This window comes from Aulonocara sp. 'chitande type north' Nkhata Bay, linkage group LG20, assembly GCF_057382095.1.
Source record: "Aulonocara sp. 'chitande type north' Nkhata Bay isolate Kocher_YH1m ecotype deep benthic linkage group LG20, A_spYH_male_GT1.1, whole genome shotgun sequence".
Classification (NCBI taxonomy): Eukaryota; Metazoa; Chordata; class Actinopteri; order Cichliformes; family Cichlidae; genus Aulonocara; species Aulonocara sp. 'chitande type north' Nkhata Bay.
Genome location: NC_141363.1, coordinates 6,239,786 through 6,260,445, shown reverse-complemented (window position 1 = coordinate 6,260,445; position 20,660 = coordinate 6,239,786). Strand labels below are relative to the sequence as shown.

General features: G+C 37.8%; 1 protein-coding gene across 4 annotated transcripts; it reads left to right on the top strand.

The window, feature by feature from the left end:
• The first annotated feature begins 1,238 nt into the window (after nucleotides 1-1,238).
• LOC147305000 (tumor necrosis factor receptor superfamily member 1A) lies at nucleotides 1,239-20,092 on the top strand. Of its 4 annotated transcripts, XM_086278494.1 has the most exons (13): nucleotides 1,239-1,723; nucleotides 1,830-1,953; nucleotides 3,001-3,128; nucleotides 9,464-9,560; nucleotides 9,667-9,792; nucleotides 10,477-10,602; nucleotides 10,732-10,771; nucleotides 12,468-12,541; nucleotides 13,026-13,151; nucleotides 13,363-13,509; nucleotides 14,167-14,204; nucleotides 14,422-14,530; nucleotides 18,354-20,092. In XM_086278494.1, exons 4-13 carry the CDS (start codon nucleotides 9,476-9,478, stop codon nucleotides 18,692-18,694), a joined length of 1,212 nt encoding a protein of 403 aa, XP_086134620.1. In that variant the 5' UTR covers nucleotides 1,239-1,723; nucleotides 1,830-1,953; nucleotides 3,001-3,128; nucleotides 9,464-9,475; the 3' UTR covers nucleotides 18,695-20,092. The 4 variants fall into 4 exon arrangements, with proteins under 4 accessions (XP_086134620.1, XP_086134621.1, XP_086134619.1 ...); XM_086278495.1 differs by lacking the exons at nucleotides 1,239-1,723; nucleotides 1,830-1,953 and having other exon boundaries at nucleotides 2,448-3,128; XM_086278493.1 differs by lacking the exons at nucleotides 1,239-1,723; nucleotides 1,830-1,953; nucleotides 3,001-3,128 and adding an exon at nucleotides 7,473-7,687.
• The last annotated feature ends 568 nt before the right edge of the window (nucleotides 20,093-20,660 follow it).

Here is a 20,660-nt window from a genome sequence, read left to right as displayed (position 1 = left end):
TGAGCTGGATTGAGAAAAACAGTGTTTTTCTAAATGCAGTTTTCATTTGAATGTTTTTGAATTATTAATTGTTATGGGAACTATTGGAAAGGATTGTGATTGAATAAGCGGATACAAACATTATGTCTTTATGACTGCAAGATAACTTGTTGTATTTATCTGTTAATTGTGACTAATTGTTAAATTTGAGAGTTTGAGTGACTGTAAATCACATTGCTGTCAGTCCTACAGCTAGTTCATCTTCACTGTTTAGGTTTCCATTTTTAGTGTTGTTATTGAAGCTCCAAGTGTAACTGCATATTTTTGTCATTGGTCCTGGACCTAGCAGACCTTTAGGTTGTGTTTATTGTTAAATACTTTTTGCTTGAGTTTTAGTTCATGTAGTGTTTTTGGAGCTATGAGTTTCATTTCTAATTGATGTTTGCTATTTGGTTTTGCCATGTTTCTGTTCACAGGTTTTCTTGGTTTGTCACCTTTTGCATTTCAGTGTCTGTTTGTAGTTATTACACGAGTTCCAGTTTATTCTTTCTCTAATAATATGTTCCTTGATGTTCAGTCTTTGTCTCGTTTTCCTTTGTGTTAAGTTTACCGTTGTGCCAGAGTTTTGATTCATTGATTCATCTTTTGTTTGCTTATTTCAAATTTTAGATTTTACCTGGTGCGTTTGTGCTGAAAATATACAATAATCTGTCACAATAATTAGAAGATAGTAATGCAGGAAGAACCTCTAACAGTACAACTGCAAGTCATATTTCAGAGACGTAAATAATCTGTATCTAATGTAAAAAGTTAGCAGAAGGATTACCTGTGTTTTATATGTTATTATTGGGCAGCCAACATCCATAAATATAAGTGTTCAGGTTTAGGAAGAGGAGGATGAAGAAAAGTAAAACTGGAAGAATATTCCAGTAAGCTGGTATCACTGGGCTCTCAGACCTGTCATCTCCTATCACTCAACAGTGCAGCCCATATCACAAGGGTTTTTAAAAAAAATCTATATTGTTTGTATGATCAGTTTTCCTCTCCTGAATTCTTCTCTCTCACCTGTGTCTGAAAATATTTGACCTTTGTGATGGACTTCTGTAGAGAGAATAGCATTGTTTTACTTTAGACAAGGGTTTGTGTTCCCTGGTATGTATTTGCATAGATTTTAGCTTTCTTAATCTCTTGAGGCCTCACAGCACAGCTACCAGATATTCACCTACTGTGAAAGTGTACAGATATTAGAGTAATGTTTGTATGTGCTTCAGTGTGCATAATAAGCACATATGTAGGACTGCTTTTTTCCACTTGTGTAATATTTTTGAAATTAGAAACTCAGAGTGATGCTGAAAAACTGGTTCGTGCATCTATTACTTCTAGGCTGGACTACTGTAATTCATTATTATCAGGATGTCCTAAAAACTCCCTGTGTTGTGTGTTTCTTGGACGTTATTGCTAAAGTTCAGAAGATATGTTAAACTTTGATTGTCAGTGGAAAGTCTAGAATTTTATAGAATATGTTTCCCATATTTTCAGTCTCTCTAAAAAGTTATTGAAATTAAAAAACAAGTTTTTCCTCTCCAGTTTCTTGGCAAGAGTCAATCATTATTACTCTTTCTGTCTTTTTGTTTCAGCTTTTGTGACCAAATGTTCCCACTGATACTTGCACTGATTTCCTGTGGATTTCACACTGAGAGGATCGAACAAACTGATGGTTCATGTTACAATTTGTGCCCAGCTGGTAAGATATAATGAGGAACATTATTGCCAATAATTGGCCTTCGTGAAGTTATTGTGGAAATATCACATTAACTCGTTACCTTTCTCCTTCTCTCTGTCTTTCTCAGGATATCATAACGTTGGTGATTGTGATGATCAAGTTAAAAAGTAAAAATGCAAGAAATGTGAGCATGGCACATTCACATAGGTAGAAAACATCATAGAGAAATGTCGTAGGTGTGACTCATAGTTGTAAGTATCCTGCTCATTTTCAGTTTGCTGCTACACATACTGTCAGCTTGTGTGATAAAGTTTAAGGTGTTTTCAAGTTAAATTGGACTGAAATATGACAGACAGGTATTTTCTGGTTATTTCAATATATAAAATATCTTCATAGGAAAAGCACAGAGAGAAATATCTCAGGTGTAGCGTCTGTGAGTGTAAGGATCCTACTCATCTTCCATTAACTGTGATGTGTGCTGTCAGTATGTGTGATAAAGCTGAAGGGGGATCAAATTTAAATTTGACCAAAATGATCTCTTTTCATGATGAGTATATTATGACGGCCTTAATATTGTATCTTACAAATAATCCAAAGAGTATAATTTTGAGAGGATGCTAACTGAGACTCTTGACCACATGAATATTGGCACAGCATTTAGAAATGACCTTTTTTGCCACTAAAACTAAAACTAATGAAAAGACACTGACTGAGAAAACAACATGTAGTCCTGTGGCCTTGTCAGAGCTGTGTATTCCAGTTATTTGGACTAAGAAAGTCTTCTGTTTATTAAGTGTAGTATTTTTATTTTGTCTGTTCTTGAGTAACTGTAAATCGTATTGCTGTTATTACAACAGCTAGTGTACATCCACACTGTTATCTTCTTCATTTTTAGTGTTAATATGAAGCCTCCTATGTAACTGCATTTGGCAGGTAAATGTTAAGGCTGCAGTGTTTAAAGGTGACAGCAGACACATGGAGGTAACTGAGGCAAAGAAGGCTTTTTAATTATTGGGATCCTCTGTCATAGTCTCACTGCTCTAAAAACAACAATTTCTACAGTCATTTGAAAGAATTTTCACAGGACTCTACAGTCATAAAAACACAAAATAAACCTTTGTCAGTATTATGGGAGAATTTTGCCCCACTTTTATTAACAGTGCCTGCTCAGTTTGCTCTGTATTTGCAGGCATTTGTTTATGGACTGAGAGGACAGAACAAACTAATGGTTCACGTTACAAATTGTGCACACCTGAAGTAAAACACTAACTTTCCTCTTTTCTCTCTCTCTGTCCCAGGTTGTCATAAAGATGGTACCTGTGACGAGCCAATTGAAACGTACAGATTCAAAAGATGGGGCAAAAGATGGCACCTACATGGAAATGAAAAACCCTACGGGGAAATGTAAAGTGTGAGTCATGTGTTTGTAAGTATCCTGCTTCCAGTGAATAGACGCATGTGGTAGTGTGAGAAAATGTAAGAGGATCTGGAGTTAAATCTGACTACACACATAGTATAATATGCTCTTTTGTTCCTGCAACCTTTCACAATGATATTTTGGTGATCTCATTCAACCGTTTTTTGAAGTCAGAACTCTTGAATGAAATCTGTTGAGTCTGGGAAATCTTGTCAGACTTGTGTTTCATTATGAACAGGCAGAGTATTGGGCTAGAGACTTTGCGGTGTAATTATATCATTTAGAAAATACCCAAAATGTCCAATGAACTAATGTTCATATGCTGGCTTACATAATGCAGTAACTCTGTCACTTAAAATAAATAAATAAATAAATGATTAAAGTGGGGCAAAAAAGTATTTAGTCAGCCACCGATTGTGCAAGTTCCCCCACTTAAAATGATGACAGAGGTCAGTAATTTGCACCAGAGGTACACTTCAACTGTGAGAGACCGAATGTGAAAAAAAAATCCATGAATCCACATGGTAGGATTTGTAAAGAATTTATTCGTAAATCAGGGTGGAAAATAAGTATTTGGTCACCTCAAACAAGGAAAATCTCTGGCTCTCACAGACCTGTAACATCTTCTGTAAGAAGCTTTTCTGTCCCCCACTCGTTACCTGTATGAATGGCACCTGTTTGAACTCATCATCTGTATAAAAGACACCTGTCCACAGCCTCAAACAGTCAGACTCCAAACTCCGCCATGGCCAAGACCAAAGAGCTTTCGAAGGACACCAGGAAAAGTATTGTAGACCTGCACCAGACTGGGAAGAGTGAATCTACAATAGGCAAGTAGCTTGGTGTGAAAAAATCAACTGTGGGAGCAATCATCAGAAAACGGAAGACATACAAGACCACTGATAATCTCCCTCGATCTGGGGCTCCACGCAAGATCTCATCCCGTGGGGTCAAAATGATCATGAGAACGGTGAGCAAAGATCCCAGAACCACACGGGGGGACCTGGTGAATGACCTGCAGAGAGCTGGGACCAAAGTAACAAAGGTCACCATCAGTAACACACTACAACGGCAGGGAATCAAATCCCGCAGTGCCAGACGTGTTCCGCTGCTGAAGCCAGTGCATGTCCAGGCCCGTCTGAAGTTTGCCAGAGAGCACATGGATGATACAGCAGAGGATTGGGAGAATGTCATGTGGTCAGATGAAACCAAAGTAGAACTTTTTGGTATAAACTCAACTCGTCGTGTTTGGAGGAAGACGAATACTGAGTTGCATCCCAAGAACACCATACCTACTGTGAAGCATGGGGGTGGAAACATCATGCTATGGGGCTGTTTTTCTGCCAAGGGGACAGGACGACTGATCCGTGTTAAGGACAGAATGAATGGGGCCATGTATCGTGAGATTTTGAGCCAAAACCTCCTTCCATCAGTGAGAACTCTGAAGAAGAAACGAGGCTGGGTCTTCCAACATGACAATGATCCAAAACACACCGCCCGGGCAACAAAGGAGTGGCTCCGTAAGAAGCATTTGAAAGTCCTGGAGTGGCCTAGCCAGTCTCCAGACCTCAACCCCATAGAAAATCTGTGGCGGGAGTTGAAAGTTCGTGTTGCTCGGCGACAGCCCCAAAACATCACTGCTCTCGAGAAGATCTGCATGGAGGAATGGGCCAAAATACCAGCTACTGTGTGTGCAAACCTGGTAAAGACCTATAGTAAACGTTTGACCTCTGTTATTGCCAACAAAGGTTATGTTACAAAGTATTGAGTTGTATTTTTGTTATTGACCAAATACTTATTTTCCACCCTGATTTACGAATAAATTCTTTACAAATCCTACCATGTGGATTCATGGATTTTTTTTTTTCACATTCTGTCTCTCACAGTTGAAGTGTACCTCTGGTGCAAATTACTGACCTCTGTCATCATTTTAGGTGGGGGAACTTGCACAATTGGTGGCTGACTAAATACTTTTTTGCCCCACTGTATATGAATTCAGCCACCTTCATTTTCCTTTCAGAGAATGCTCACTAAAGAAAGAATTGCCAGCAATGCCAAAGGTAGAAGACGGTACAGGCAAAGTTTTATGACTTCAAAGGATTTGCATGAACTAGAAAAACACTTTTAATTGCTTTTAAATTCTGATCTAAATATATTTGTGGTTGAGTCGAGCATTTCATGTTTTCTTTAGGCTTTTTAGTCAAAATGGAGGAAACACGTTTGCAAATTTAACCTCCATGCACATCTCTTGTGCACTCACTGCTCCTGTGGTTTGACTGTGGGCATGATTAACCGTGGTGATGAGCAGTGCCAAATGTGTCTAATAATACGAAGGTTATGGGTTACCTGGCTAACTCACAAAGCGCATGCGAAATGCTAGTTTCACACATTGTTCTTAAAGAGTAAACAGGCTCCCCGGATCTTCTGCTTCCTCTGCATCTCGGAGGACGCTCCATTCTAGGAGCAGTAACCATTCGAGTCTTCATATCAGGGCTTTGCTATCTCTTAACACCTTTTGAGATATGCCATCAGCTTCCTGTGTTGACAATACCAGTCTCTTTCCTTATTTATAGGACAGCATATCAGATTGAACCAGATTGAACCAGAATGCAGGAGGAAATGTGCTAACGCATCATTTACATATCTATCCACAGCTGTACAGTTTCTCTTAAAGCATGGCCAAATCTTTATCTAAGTTACAATTACAAAACATCATTTATTTTATGGATTAACAAAAAAAAAAACCAACCCATTGCATTGTTCTTCTCTATAGTGAATATGTTATTCAGACATTAACAGTACTTGTTGCTGCCATCACTGGGGAGAACTTGGAGAGTGTCTAAGTGGGATTTCTGACATTTGGTACAAAGCAGGTAAGATGAAAGAAAATGGATCTTAATCATTCAAATATAAATTGTACAATGAAGGATACTTAAAAAACATTGTGATGCTGAGGATTAACTTTAAGAGCCTTTTAGCACCACACATCCCAAGATTGTTGCTGAGCTAAAGCCGATCTTTATGAAAGAAGGATCCAAATTCAGAGTGCAGATCTGACCTGGAAATGATTAAAATGTCCTGCTGGCAAAGAATATTATCAACCAGCATCTTGAATGATAAATCAGTGTGTTCAATAAATACAGAAAAGAGTATAATGTAGTCAGATCGCATTATTACACAATGTTTGCTGGCTTTCTCTTTCTGTTACTGGTCCAACAAGTCTCTCGACTAGGTTGACAACACCTAGGCATCCATCCGTCTATCCATGTACCTGTGGGTTTGTGCAGTACATGGATAGGCGGATGGATGCTCCAACTGTAGCTCCAGCTTCAACATCAAAAGCTTCGATGAATGCTTCAGATCTTCAGATTAATCGAGTTTCGTATGACTATTAGTGAGTTAAAAACCACTGGACGTTATTACTGCTCATGTAGTCTTTTTTAACTCCCACCTCAGCGCTTTATGACTCATTAGATCAAATGTATTGACACATTATAAAAGAGATGGATGTTTTTGGATATTTTTGTAAGTCTCAAATTTCCCCCTTTTTGAATGTAGCATCCTTACATCAGTGTGTCTTTGTGTCTACAGCAGGAAGCCAAATGCCTGATGCACTGATAGTTCCTGGATTTATTTTGGAAAGCATTATTTTATTTATTGCATATTGCATTGCTCTTTCTCAAACTTGAAAAAGGCTTGGCTGTGTTTTTTGATTTACACTGAAGTCTTAGTCAGCACTCCATGCCATATGAACAATGTATTCCTTTGGATTATAAATTCTATTTTTAAACCTGTATACTTCTTTTTTGGTGTATTTTTTCAGTCCTTTACATAAGTGTGGCGTTCAGTTAAATTGTCAAAACACACGCTGAACAGAATTTGTGAACCAATAAAATGTGACTGGTGTAGATGTATATGTCGGATTAAAAGAGGAAGAGTCAATATTCTCTCCTCTGATATGATAAACAACTGAGTTAACCACATTTGTTTGATTCTCATTGTGGTCCCATCCTTCTTTTTTCTCTCTTCTTTTGAAGTTTGAATGAAAAGTAGGTTGCTTTAGAGCCGGTAACATGGCCAACACCTTCACGGTGTACAACACCTCCTCTTACATGCCCCACTCCGCACCACCATCAGATCTAACCACACTGTCCAGCTTGTGAAATATCCCCATGTATGTCACCAGGGCTTTTGTCTGAACCACATCATTATCACTGAGATTCAGTGGAATTACACTGTCACTATGTGCGTATGCGTGTGTCTGTAAGGGGTGGGTGGTTACATCTGACTTTGTTTCCTGTTTCTCGCAACACTTCTCTGAACACTCCAAAGAACTGAAAGCCCTGACCCACAAACACACTCACACACACACACACTCGCACAAACAAAGCCTTCCTAAAACCGTTAATTTGAGTCAGCTTTAAAGGAAATCTACACCTCAGCTCAGTCAGAGTGCCTCGTCCTGCTGCTGAAAACGACATTGTTTTGCTTTCAAATGAGTGAATTTCAGCATAAGTTGGTTGTTTAACTTCCACACTGCCTGCTCTCCCAAAATGAACTTTGTCTTGGTAAGTAATTCTGTTCATAGGTTTGATCTGGATCATCTGCGTGTTTAATTTCAAGGGTGCTTTAATGCAGTTTCCTCTGAGTGGATTTTCATTATTCATTGTGATGGGAACTATCGGAAAAGATTATGTTTGGATTAGAGGAAGCAAACGTTATGTCTTAATGACTGCAAGATAAATATTTATGATTATTTGTAATATTTTCCTGCGTATATTCTTGAGTGGCCGTAAATCTCATTGCTGCCATGACTACAGCTAGTGTACATCCTCACTGTTGTGGCTTCTGTTTTTATTGTTTGCAATAAGAGCTCCATATGTAGCGTGTGTACGTTAGTTGCTGCAAAATCGTTAAGGCTGTAGTGACATGTAGTTGTATGTGGATGAATGAAGGGAAGACGTTCTGTAGATTACTGGGATTATCTTTTGTGGTCTTGCAGCTCTGGGTGCAGTGAGACCGTGACGTTTAATAACTTGATACTTTTACATGAGCTGTATCTAATGATTATTTACTTTCTCTTTTTGCATTATTCACATTTACCCACCTTAAAGATCGCAAGGTTCTTGTCATAATAAATAAATAAATAAATAATAAATGTAAAGACAACGGCCAATAGGTTTCTTAAGGTTTACCTTTGAGAGACTGAAATCACTCAATTGAAAATAGACAATAACTCACAACAATGAGAGGAGAGTCACAGATGAAGAACTTTTAACAATACTGCAAGCTATATTTCAGGGATCTAAATAATCACAGATGTAGGGGAAAAGTTAGCAGAAGGATTCCCTTTGTTTTATGTGTTATCATTGGGCAGCCAATAAATAAATAAATCCATAAATATAAGTGTTTTGGGGTTTAGGAAAAGGAAGATGAAGAAGCCCACAGTGTGTAAAACTGGAAGAATAGTCCGGTAAGCTGGTAGCACTGGGCTCCCTGACCTGTCATTTCCTATCGCTCAACAGTTTTCCAACTTATCTCTTTTCTGTGGGGCCAAATCTGTGGGGCAGGGTTGTATTATATTATTTATATGATGATTTCCTCTTCTGAACTTTTCTCACTCACCTTCGAAATATTTGACCTTTGTGTCGGACGTTTGTAGAGAGAATATTTTTTTTCACTCAGTGGTGTGTGTATATATATATATATATATAGAGAGATTTTAACATGCAGTACAGCTACAGCTGCTTGGATATTCACCTACTGCAGACGTGTGCGAACATTACTTATACATTTAACAGTAGTGTTATTAATCAATCAGGTTCATATCTCATCAGTATGTATTGGGGAAGTTTTGAAAATGAGGATGTTTTTGGACTGAGGTTTGCAATATGCGTCATGTATGTGAGAACTCTGATGGTCAAGAAGAGTCTTAGTTCATTGGCTCTGGGTGGAGGATGGTCCAAATACTCTGACATGTTTTCCGTTCTGTCTTCAAAATGGACCAAGTCTCCACTGATCTGCTTGGCATATTTTTTTCTGTCATTCTGCTTTGGTAGAACAACAACTGTCTGCTGCACGATGTGCATGCTAGAGTTCAGAAAATGTGTTGAACCTTTAATGGCAGTGGAACATTTACATTTTCAATGAACATGTTCCTCTTTGATGATATATGCAAATTAAAAAGTTTTTCCTCTCCAGTGACTTGATGAGAGTCAATTATTTTTACTCTTTCTGTCATTTTGTTTCAGCTTTTGTGATGAAATGTCAATCCTGCTCACACACAAGCACCTTAACCCTCATTTAACACCTCAGATCTTCAGACCTCATTTTTTTTGTTTCAGGTCTTCCCACTGATGCTTGCACTGACTTCCTGTGGACAGAGTCAAACTGAGGGGATCGAACAAACTAATGATTTGTGCTACAATTTATGCCCAGCTGGTAAGATATACATAGGATTATTATTGACAATTATTGTCCTTCGTGAAGTCATTGTGGAAATATCACATTAACTCGTTACCTTTCTCTTTCTCTCTGTCTTCCCCAGGATATCATAAAGTTGGTGATTGTGATGATCAAGTTAAAAAGTACAAATGCAAGAAATGTGAGCATGGCACATTCACGGAGGTAGAAAACTTCGTAGAGAAATGTCGTAGGTGTGACTCATGTAATCGTAAGTATCCTGCTCATTTTCAGTTTGCTGCTACACATACTGTCAGCTTGTGTGATAAAGTTTAAGGAGCGTTCAAGTACAAATTAGACTAGAATAAAGCAGATGGATATTTTCTGGCTATTTCAATATATAAAACATGTGAAGATGGCACCTTCACTGGAAAACCACAGAGAGAAACGTGGACTAAAATAAAACAGTAGACTGGTGTTTTCTGTTTATTTGGTCATATAAAAGACAATGCTATTCTTCGCTGCATGTAAGATCTCTTTTAATGATGAGCAAATTATAATGATCTAATATTTCTGTTAAACCAGTTTGATGCAGTGGAATGAAATAAATATTTAGTGTGGGAAATCCTAATATAATAGTAACTGTATGTCACTAATAACATCAGTGCCAGTTTGAGTATTCACTTTACATGGAGACTTGCACTGTAACAACAACACGTGAATTTGTGTGCGTACCGGTTTGAGCGTGCCGTTAACATATTGATTCCTTCTGTTTACATTTCAACTGAGTTTCACATAAAATATTGAAGCAGAACTTGGAAAAATCATTTCATGTGCTAATTGATGAAAAGAATGTGACAGTAGAAAACAACATGTGGTCCCATGGCCTTATCGGGACTGCGTTTTTCAGTTATTTGGACTGAGATGGAAACACTGTATTTTGCTTTTCCCCCAGATGATGAGGTGGTAATAGAGCCCTGCACCTTTAACAGGAGCACAGTGTGTGGCTGCATGGAGGGATACTACAATTCAGGATCTTATCCACGGCAATGTTCAATATGTTCCTGCCCGCACTGCCCACGTAAGTAACCTCAAAGGATTTTAAAGCATTAGACTGATATTCACTGCAGCCAAACGGATTCATTTTCTAATATAATAACAATCTCACTTTAAATTCCTACATTCACAGTTACTCTTATGTTCCTTTCAGGGAACGCTGACTACTACACGAAGTGCCCACACCCCCGGAGGTAGAAGACTTTACAATGTAACAAAAAATAAACAAAAAAACATAGACAGTGTGCTTAAATTTTGTTCGCGACAGACTGACAAGAACACAGAACTGCAAATGAAAGCGCCAATGATATAAAATACATATACTTACTGTGGTGATAGCTTACGCTGTATTGTATGTGAATACAGTCTACAGGTATGCACCAAAATTGCAGTGTTTGTTCAGTGATGTTTGTTCATTTAATGTGTATCAACTTCTGGTGACGTTTAGAGGGCCACTAACTTACTCTAGATAAATGGCAACTATTTGTCAGTGCTAACTAAAATGTGATCTACAATATGTTTGTGGTTGAGTTAAACATGGCCTGATTTCAGCAGGGGACGTGTTGTCTTTTTGTTAGAATGGAGGAAACATGGTTACAAATTTCTCTCCCCCTCCCATATTTCCTGTGGTTTGACTGAGGCCTTGACTACCTGTGCTAAATAACATGCCTGCAGATGACAAAAGTCCTGATAATAGGCAGGTTAGAGTTGCTTTTCAAGCACTGTTTTCCAGTTTTACACATTTGTATTAAAGAATAGACAGATCCCCTGGACATCCACCTTTACATTTCTATAACCATTTCTTCTGATCACTGTACCATAATGTCTTTTTTAAGGATACAAATTGAGTCACAAGATGTCTCTTATTATGTGGGACCGTCCTTTGTCCCCGATGTCCCACATATTGATTGACTCTGCAGGATTTGCATTTGCACTGAGTGAAAGTGCAAGTGCAAAGGATTTGCAAAAGTCTGGCTTTCACTAAGCTTGTGTGAAAAACGGAGGAAAGGCTTTTTAATATTTTTCAATTTCTAATGCTACTCCCATCAGGGAAAGACACCACCAAAAAGTCACAAGGCATCTGACTTTTAGTGGAAAAGACTGAAACAACCACAAAGAAAATAAAGGGAAGTTTATTTCACGTTGCGTTTTTGCCTCTTTGGATATAATTATGCTTCAGGTTCGTACTAGGAAAAATATAGCATGAAGTGACAATTAGCTGACAATGATAGAATTGTCAGCTAAAAAAAACCACTCAAAAATCAACGTTCATCCCTACTACTGAAATGCAAACAGACAGAACAAATAACATAAAGAGAAATATGGGATCATATAAGGAGTACATGATAAGAACATAGCTTCGTCTTCCCTTTATTCTTACATTTACTTGTAAACGTTGGAAAAGTTACTTTTAAATGTCATTAATTTGGCCTCTACATAATAAACTAAAATCTGGTAACCTGTTATTGGTAATGAAAATTTCTGACTACCTCAAAACATTGCTAACATGTCCCCACGGAGTCACACACAAAAATTATTGCTTTCCTCAAACTGGGGTCTGATCATCCTAGTTGCAAAATGTTTGAATGTTTTTCCAATGCTGCTAGAAAACGTCAACCTTCAATGGAAAAATCTTTGATTAGTTTTTTTTAGTCTCTCTATAAGTCACTGCAAGCAAGCACACAGAGGAGAACTTAAACTAACAGACTGACTTTTGCAGATATATTCATTTGAATTATGCAGTCTGAATCTGGACCTCAGATTAATGTTGGGATGCATTTTTACACACGACAGGAGAAATAACTGCCTGTGTTGGTGCTTCATTAGCTTTTAATGTCAGGATAAATATGTGTTGTCAGATGATTTCTATACTGTTTTTTTATGTTATAGGCCAACGAATACTGCAGCTTCGACAAATCCATCTACAACTCCAGTTGTGTCTCCAACCACAGTGGCAAACAAAAGTAAGTGAATCTTTAATTATGTATGTCATTTTGTCTGACTGACTTCTTCTGAAGGTTAGGAGAGCCAGCAAAAACAATGAGCCCTAAGCATTCAAGTAGATCTTTAGGAAAAGGAGATTTGAAAACAAGATGTGATACTGTGGGTTTGCTTTTCAAGCTTTTTGGTCCACACATCCCCAAAAATATTGCTGAGATAAAGCAGCTCTATTTAGAAGAATGGAAAAAATTCCTCCTGACCGTACTTCAGATTTGATCTGCAACTACTTAAAAAACACAACTGAGGCTCTCGGAGCCAGATTACTAAATGCACCAGCACCAAGAATAATAAATAATAAAGTTTAAAATTTTATTTTTCTTAAAGTATGTTAATGCAAACGCATTGTGTTGTCTATCCATGTATACCAGAAGATTACATCACATTATATAACCCACTAATGTTGAGAAGTAATTCCAAACTTGCTTCTTTTTTTTAATCGTACGACAGGATTGATGTCTACAACTGTTACACCAGCCTCAACTTCAACTCCCTTTCCAAACAAAGCTCTTGTTTCAACATCCAAGGCTTTCACGAATCCATCAGATCCTTATATAACAGAAATTCCACGTAACCGTTAGTGCTCATTTTATATTTTGACAACACATTTGATACATTAACTTACTGCCCTTGGTTTTGTAGTTTAGTTTTATAACGTATCACACTTGCTAAGGACATTTTAGCAGGTTTAGCAGCCTCTGATTGTTATCCAATTTACATGGAGGATAAAGACATAATATGCTTACGTCAGAACTTATTGATGTGGAGTGTGTCTTTGTGTCCACAGCGGGGAATGCAGGAATTTTTCTTGCGATTCTCGTGATTAGCTTTGTGTTGCTCTCATGGTTCCTGCTGATCTGCACCATGAAGATATTCAAACACAAAGACAGTTTTTGCTGGAGGAGGAGGAAAGAGGCTGAAGTCTCCAAGAACGGTAATCTGCAGTAAATAAATCCAACAAAGTACCTGTGCGTTGTATTTAAGTACACATTTGAAGTGTTTGCATTTCATATGAGATTTGTGTAACTTTATCTTCTTTAAAACGTAATGGCACAAATTTGACCCTTAAGGTTAAATGTTACTTTTGTTACTTTTGTCAGTCCTTTTTTTCTATTGCCTAATTGTATTTTGTTCAGTGCAGGGTTTTACTATTTTTCAAGTGCTTTGAATTGAACAATCACTTTTATTCATCAGAGTATTTCTACAACTACCACTGAGCATTAATATACAGTACACAGAGTAAACAGTACAGGCACTTAGCGGTTCGGTAGATATTGACTGGGGACATTCATGTAGTTTTCATATGGCTAATATCAAAGTTATGTAAAGTACTACATGTAAAGTACTAATATGTAAAGTACTACACTTTACATTACTTGACCTCTGGGAAGTTAAGATACTATGACACATCGCAACCAAGGACAAATTTTCTCATGTTACTCCTCACAATGTGAAATGTACTGTCCAGTTGTGCATTAAATAGAAGAATATCCATATTTTGTTCTGTTTTAAAAATGTGCCTTAGTGACTGAACATGTCTTGACTAACAGACAGGAAACTCAATGATAATATCTCCTTTCCTTTTTAACAGAACAACCCAGTCATCAAGGCAGTAACCCGACCACACTGGTTTGTGCTCAGTTTCATGCACTTCGTTTTCTTTAAAGATAGCAATCTAGGCAGGAACACTTACTGTAGGTGCACAGTGAGAATTTCTTGTACATAGTTCATCAAGATAATTAGCTCATTAGCTTATAATTAGCACACAAGAAAGGCAGAAAGTTTTGGTCATCCCTGTCATGCACTTCAAAGTTTGTACTCATGCTGTCTTGTTTGTTCTTTCAAGACGCTTACATTCTCTGAGGAAACTCCCATGTTGACTCTCAATCAGAGTCCAGCCATGTCAGAACATCCAACCCACATCAACACTCTCGTGCCAGTCAATGGCCAGATAGGTAAGACTATCTGAGTATTTGATCTCTTGCTAACATGCACGACATGCAAAATACTGGACTTTGTTAATTATGTGTTGATGATTTCTAATTAAAAAAACAAAACAAAAACACCCCCTGCAGAATTCTCGGAAAAGTTTATTTTAGTCTCAAAAGTCATTTCCTCATTCCCAATGTAAGGAGTGATTAAAATATTCCTTACTTTTAATAGGAGTTCAGTGAAGAAGGATAAAAAACCTCAAATTCGAGAACAGCCAACAATCAAACAGTCTGCATTTCTTTTTCTGTCATTCGGTATTAAATATTCACAGACGAAATCCTTCTCTGCCCTTCAGCACAGGCTTCCATTGTATTGCACTTTAGGGTAAATGTAACCATTTATGGTTTAAGACATAACTGGCAATATAAAACTGATAAATGTGACTTTATCTGCAACATTTTAGCAGGAAATAATTTCTTCTGCTACTACTTCTACTACTACGATCCCAGAAAATACTAGTTTTGTTACTAGAATCATGGGATTATCAGCTAAGAAGAACACCACATACCAAATGAAACTCAGTGGTGTTATAGATATTTTTACACATGAAGTGCAAAGGAAGCTTTTGCCATATTTTCAGAGACAATATGACTCATAAAAGGATAAACAACTTTCAACATTTATTCATTTCTGTATATATTATATCCTTTAAGTAGGCAGGAAAAAAACATCTCTCTCTTTCCCTATATACATATAGATATATATATAGAGAGAGAGATATTGATATAGATTTAGATAGATGGATAGAAGATTAGGGTCATTGCATCACGTCCTTCAGGACAAGTCAAAATGAGTTCTATACAGTACACACTAGAAGGCTGAGTTATCTTTTGGTCACTTAGGAGTTTAAAACAGGCCAATCAGCACAAGCTGGGTAAATAATGTAGTTGCTTAAGAATTTGCTTCTACACCACAGTGTGATTTTTTTTATTTCTGTGGTGAGCAGTAGAGATGGTGCATGCTGCTGCACTGAATTACTTAAGAAATGTGTTAATTTAGAGAGGAGGTGAAACCTATTGTTCGTAGCTCTTCAACTTTCTCCCCTCATTTAAATGACTGTGGACTTCATCCGAAGTGAGACTTAGGTATTGAATGCTGGAGGGTGTGATGGGCTTGGCTGTAAATGTTTGAGATAAGTGATGTGAAAACTGCGAGAAAAGTTGTAGAAGAGGAAGTGTTCAGCATTGAGTTTTCCAGTAAAGTTATTAGCATTTATGATCAGTGACACATGTTTTTATGACGCACCTAAATAGGTGGTAGATAGTAGGTCATAGCCAGAAAAAGTGGCATTTGGCATACTTTTTTTTTTCAATTTCATTGTTTCACAATTTAACAAATGCTTTCAGATAAAGTGTGATCCAAGCAGATTACCTTCAAAACATAATGATACCACGATTATAGTGTATGATGAATAAAACCAGGGGAAATTTCTCAGTTGTTTTACAATGAATGAAAAAGACATACACTTTAAAAAACTAAAAATATCAACATCAACATTAAACGAGCAATATTTCTAAAGCGTTAAGGAGAATAGCTACCCCTTCAAATACCTGCTTGTCTGCTTGTGTTGTTAAAAGGAAGCGCTATTTTGCTACTGCTAAATTGTTTAATTGAATTATATTAGTAAAATTAAAAAATGTTGCTGTTGCAGTTTCTTCCATCTGATAGAAGCGCGGTATACTATCTATAAGTGCTGTTGTTTTTACTTTTTCATCTCTTCTTGTTCACCATAGTGTTTATCAGAACCACATCTGTGGAGGTGGAAACTAGGAAATACAGCGTTCTTACTCGTTCGCATCAGTCAGCAATGTGACATTAAGTCAAATGGCAAGTCAGATAGTGAACACATGTGCCTGTTAACTGTGTCATATGGTAAACTCCTGATATTCAATGTAAGCCTTTCAAGCCTGTAGGTGTGCTTTAAATACAACTGCAGTTATTAGTGAGGTCATGTTGTTGTTGGCATTCACGGCTAAGATCAAAACCTGTTTTTAGTTTTGTGCTGTTTGAACTGGGGTGAGGATTATGCTCTGTTCTCCTCTTCATAAGCTTGAGATGGGACTTTTATTTGCGTTGTGTATTCTGTATCATTACGTCTCTTGACTGTTGTTGTCCTGTTATTACAAAGTGAGAAAGCTTTTCCACTTAGCAGACCAGTGCTGATATAATGTGATCAAATTTCTCTGTATATCTTCTGAATTACTTAATTAGTAATTACTTTATTAATTAATTAGTTTTTCAGAATATACCATAATGCTGGTTGGAGGTTATAACGTGGGTTGTATTCAGTGGTTGAGAGGAGGCGGCAGAAAACACTCAGGATAGTCAAAAACTCACAACCACACTGGTACTGGGAATTCCACAGTGGTGTCCTTTAATTGACACACACATCACCTACCTTACAAGGTTGAACAGCTGCTGCCTTGTCATACATGAAACACAGTGTTCCTACAACCTGTGACATTACTTTGAATTAGGAAGGTAAATATATGAGGTCCATGTCAGTCCACATCCATGCGCAAGCACGTTTCTCCCACACTCTACAGAGAGCAGTGACACATACTTGTGACATCACTAAACATTAACTTAAATTGTCTTAAAGAGACACCACACAATTGTGACTGTTACAAGGTGTACACTGAATCATTAAAAAAAGCTTTCTATTAGAGTCAGTATATGCAAATCATCAGTTAAAGTCTTGAATTATGCCTAATTTCTTTATATACTTGCTTCCAAGGAGCCAGACTTTTAAAGCAGTCTTGACCAGTAGTTCTTCAGGCTTTCTGAAGGTCTTTCAAAGTTCTGTCTTTGGCCATTGGCTGCTTTTTCACTCATTCTCACTCTGATCATTTTCCGATGATTTTTTTTGGTTTGTTTATTTTGCCACTTCACACTGACCTATGACTCACTCAAGCATAAAAAAAACACCTCACTCAAGGAATGAATCAGTGTTGTGTTAACACATTAGAGACAAAAAAAAAACGTAGCAAAAAAATTGTTTTTTTTTCAGTTGTTGTCCACGCAGCTTAACACGCTGTTAGTGCAATAAAGGCATACTGGATAGAAAAACACGTAGTAGAAGGCTATCGGTCATGGATCGGCTTTCCTAGAGCCTGAACATCAAAGTTATTGAAGCAGTGACAGAGAACGGAATGAAAAGCAGCCAATGAAAAGCTTTGAATGTGCTCCAAGAAGCCTGGGGAACTATTCCCAAAGACTAGTTAAGGAAAGTGCAGTAAAGCATACCTAAGAGAGTTCAGGCTGTGTTAGATAATATAGGTGGTCACACAAAATCTTGACTTTCAAGCTCATTAGAACAAATTAACTCTGTTTTGCCCTTATTTAATGCATTTCTGTGGATATTTGCACCTCTTTGCTATTTTCTTTGCAAAATATTGAGCCATGATGGATGGCTCAAGACATTTGCACAGTACGGCACACTGTAACAATGCTGATCTTAAACATGACCAAAGTTTTTGCCAGTGAGTCCAGTGTAAGGGGAAAAAAACATTAAAAAACACTTGCTGTTATCACTGCTTATCATTTCACATTAGTTTCTCTAATCGTGGAAATGGATGACGACAGTGACTCACAGATATCCTAACAGGGTGGTCACAAACAAGAAGCTCTTAGAAGCAGCAAAATTGACTTGTTTGAGACAGGAGGTGAACTGCAGCGCAAATGCTCTATTTCACATAAATACAGATTATTTTAACCTCAGACTAACGCAAAACAAGCAGCTCAGTGCCCTGTGTCCTCTGACTGTTAATTATTCTCTCCTTCCAGTTGCCAGACGAAATGACCACGCAGATCGCTGGCCGGCCATCGTCCTCTACGCGATCATCAAGGAGGTGCCCTTGCATAGGTGGAAGGAGTTCTTGCGTCTGCTTAAGGTGACTGACCAGCAGATGGCACGAGTCGAGATGGAGACTGGTTTCAGTCTCGGCTCCATGGAGAAGCAGTACCAGATGCTGAGGCTGTGGAGCCAGCACTCTTCCTCCAAACTCAGTGATATTTTCTCAGCCTTACACTACATGGAATTATCCGGCTGTGCACAGATGCTCCAGGAAAGCCTGGAACAGCTGCAGTGGACGCCTGACCAGAGACAGGCACTCACAGCCATTTGAATGGAGCAGTGTGGGACAACTGAGGCTGTACCTGGCGGCACAAGTGTAATGCTATCTATAACATGACTGGAAACATAAATTATTCAGCCATGGACGCTGGTGTGAAAGATTAGACACTCGCTGGAAAGGACATTACGATCTGTAGCCATATAGTACAACCCTAGAAACCTGGAACAATGTCGTAAATATCCCGTACTGAGTAATGCAGACGTAGATTAAAGCCAAATAAAAACATCTGATAAACTGGAATGTAAAAAAGTGGACCCTTATTTCATGTTAAGACAGAAACCTAAAATGTTGAATGTAAACACATGAAATAATGGATTCGTAGCAGTGCAAAATGCAGTTTCGAACATCAGGTTACTTCCTCAAGAGCATCATTAGCATTTTTAGGAACCACATAACACCTCTTAACACACTCGTAATATTCTTGTAGCCTACAGTAGGTGGAGACAGTAAATAAATAAAAAAATACTGAGGGAAGTCCCCTTCCCTTAACTAATGGCTGCTGCCAAAAGTTGTTTAGAACAATGTAACCTCCAGTTTTTTGTGTGGTGCCTCTTAAATGCCAGCAATGGAGGCTGCGGTTTTTACAGCAGTACTGCAATGTACATGTATAATTGGGAGGTGTTTGTGCTTAAAGGGTAAGCAAGGAAGTTGCACTTCCTTAGTGTAGTGTACGTGATTGTTTTACCTCCACAAGTCTGTGCTTGAGATTTCTCTGTTTTTTTCCCCTTTTGACTTGTCAAAGGACAGACTTTTTCAGTCTGAATCTTTAAACTGTGCGTGTGCGTGATCACTCCGTGCACATCTGGGATGTTTGTGCAGCACAGCTGCAGACGTCTCCCTCGTTTGGTATAACAACTCAGCCACTGATTGTTATTGTGCACTCTCGCAAAGGAAGAAAACTGAAATCCCCAAAGGACGTCAGTTTTTCAGTTTCCTGCAACTAAATGGTGTCAGTGTTCAGCATGCTGGGTTTTTCCTCACCACACATATTCCATTTGAACGGATGGTTCTCACTTGTGGTGTTTGGGTATCTCACTTTGAGAGGTTTTTTTGTGTGTCTATGTGTGTGTGTCATTATACTTCATTGACAGTAAAGGTCTTGGATTTTCCCATTTAAGATGTTTATTTAAGAAAGTTTTAATGGGAATGTAGGCCACTTTCCCTGAGATATAAATATTTGTATATGTTTTACAGGTTAAAGTATAATTGTTTTTTTATTTATGATCCATTTGTATGAATATTTGTGTGGTGCAGAATAAACTGAAAGTGAAAATCTTAATGTTTTTCATCTCATTGTGGTCTTTAGTGGTACACTGTTATGAAAATGTGCTACTGTAAAACCCCAAATCAAAATGTCACCTGTATATGTATATGTCATGAATAAAATGTTTGGCCACAAGGTGGGAGTATGGACTGTATGTTTGAACCGCAGCAGCTGGTGTGCATTTGTAAGCGCACACACACCCCACCTACAAAGAAAATAGGAGCACAGTACTTGAAGAGCTTTTATTCTTGAGTTGGATTACACCCATGAATTGCAAATTTGGGCTAAAAGCACAAAGAACAGCTGCCTTATATTGTTCATAGTTACTGGATGGAAAAATAACAGATCCCTTACAGGACCACATTCACTTTATGTGTTTACATGCAGCTTCAAAATTTATAGCATTATTCTTCTGCTGTCATGTAGATATGCTGTCAGGCTGCACATCACCATGTGTTTGCCATGTTTTTAACCACACCAGTGTCACCTGCCAAAAAAGGGATTTCCAGTATTTCTCAATAAATAAATAAATAAATAAATGAAAGATTACCAGAACTGAAACTGCTCTAAATGACTTGTTGGCCTTTACTGTCACCTATATCTCACAAATGATATCACGTCATATAACAAGCTATGCAGAGTAAGAAACACTTCTTTTACAAGGTAAAGGTTTTGTACTTATTTAACCAGGTG

What these genes read in the sequence shown, in the direction of transcription:
- LOC147305000 (XM_086278493.1), top strand. An exon ending in TAGGTGTGACTCATGTAATC is followed by an intron (nt 9,793 to 10,476) that starts GTAAGTATCCTG and finishes CTTTTCCCCCAG; the next exon opens with ATGATGAGGTGGTAATAGAG. An exon ending in TTCCTGCCCGCACTGCCCAC is followed by an intron (nt 10,603 to 10,731) that starts GTAAGTAACCTC and finishes TGTTCCTTTCAG; the next exon opens with GGAACGCTGACTACTACACG.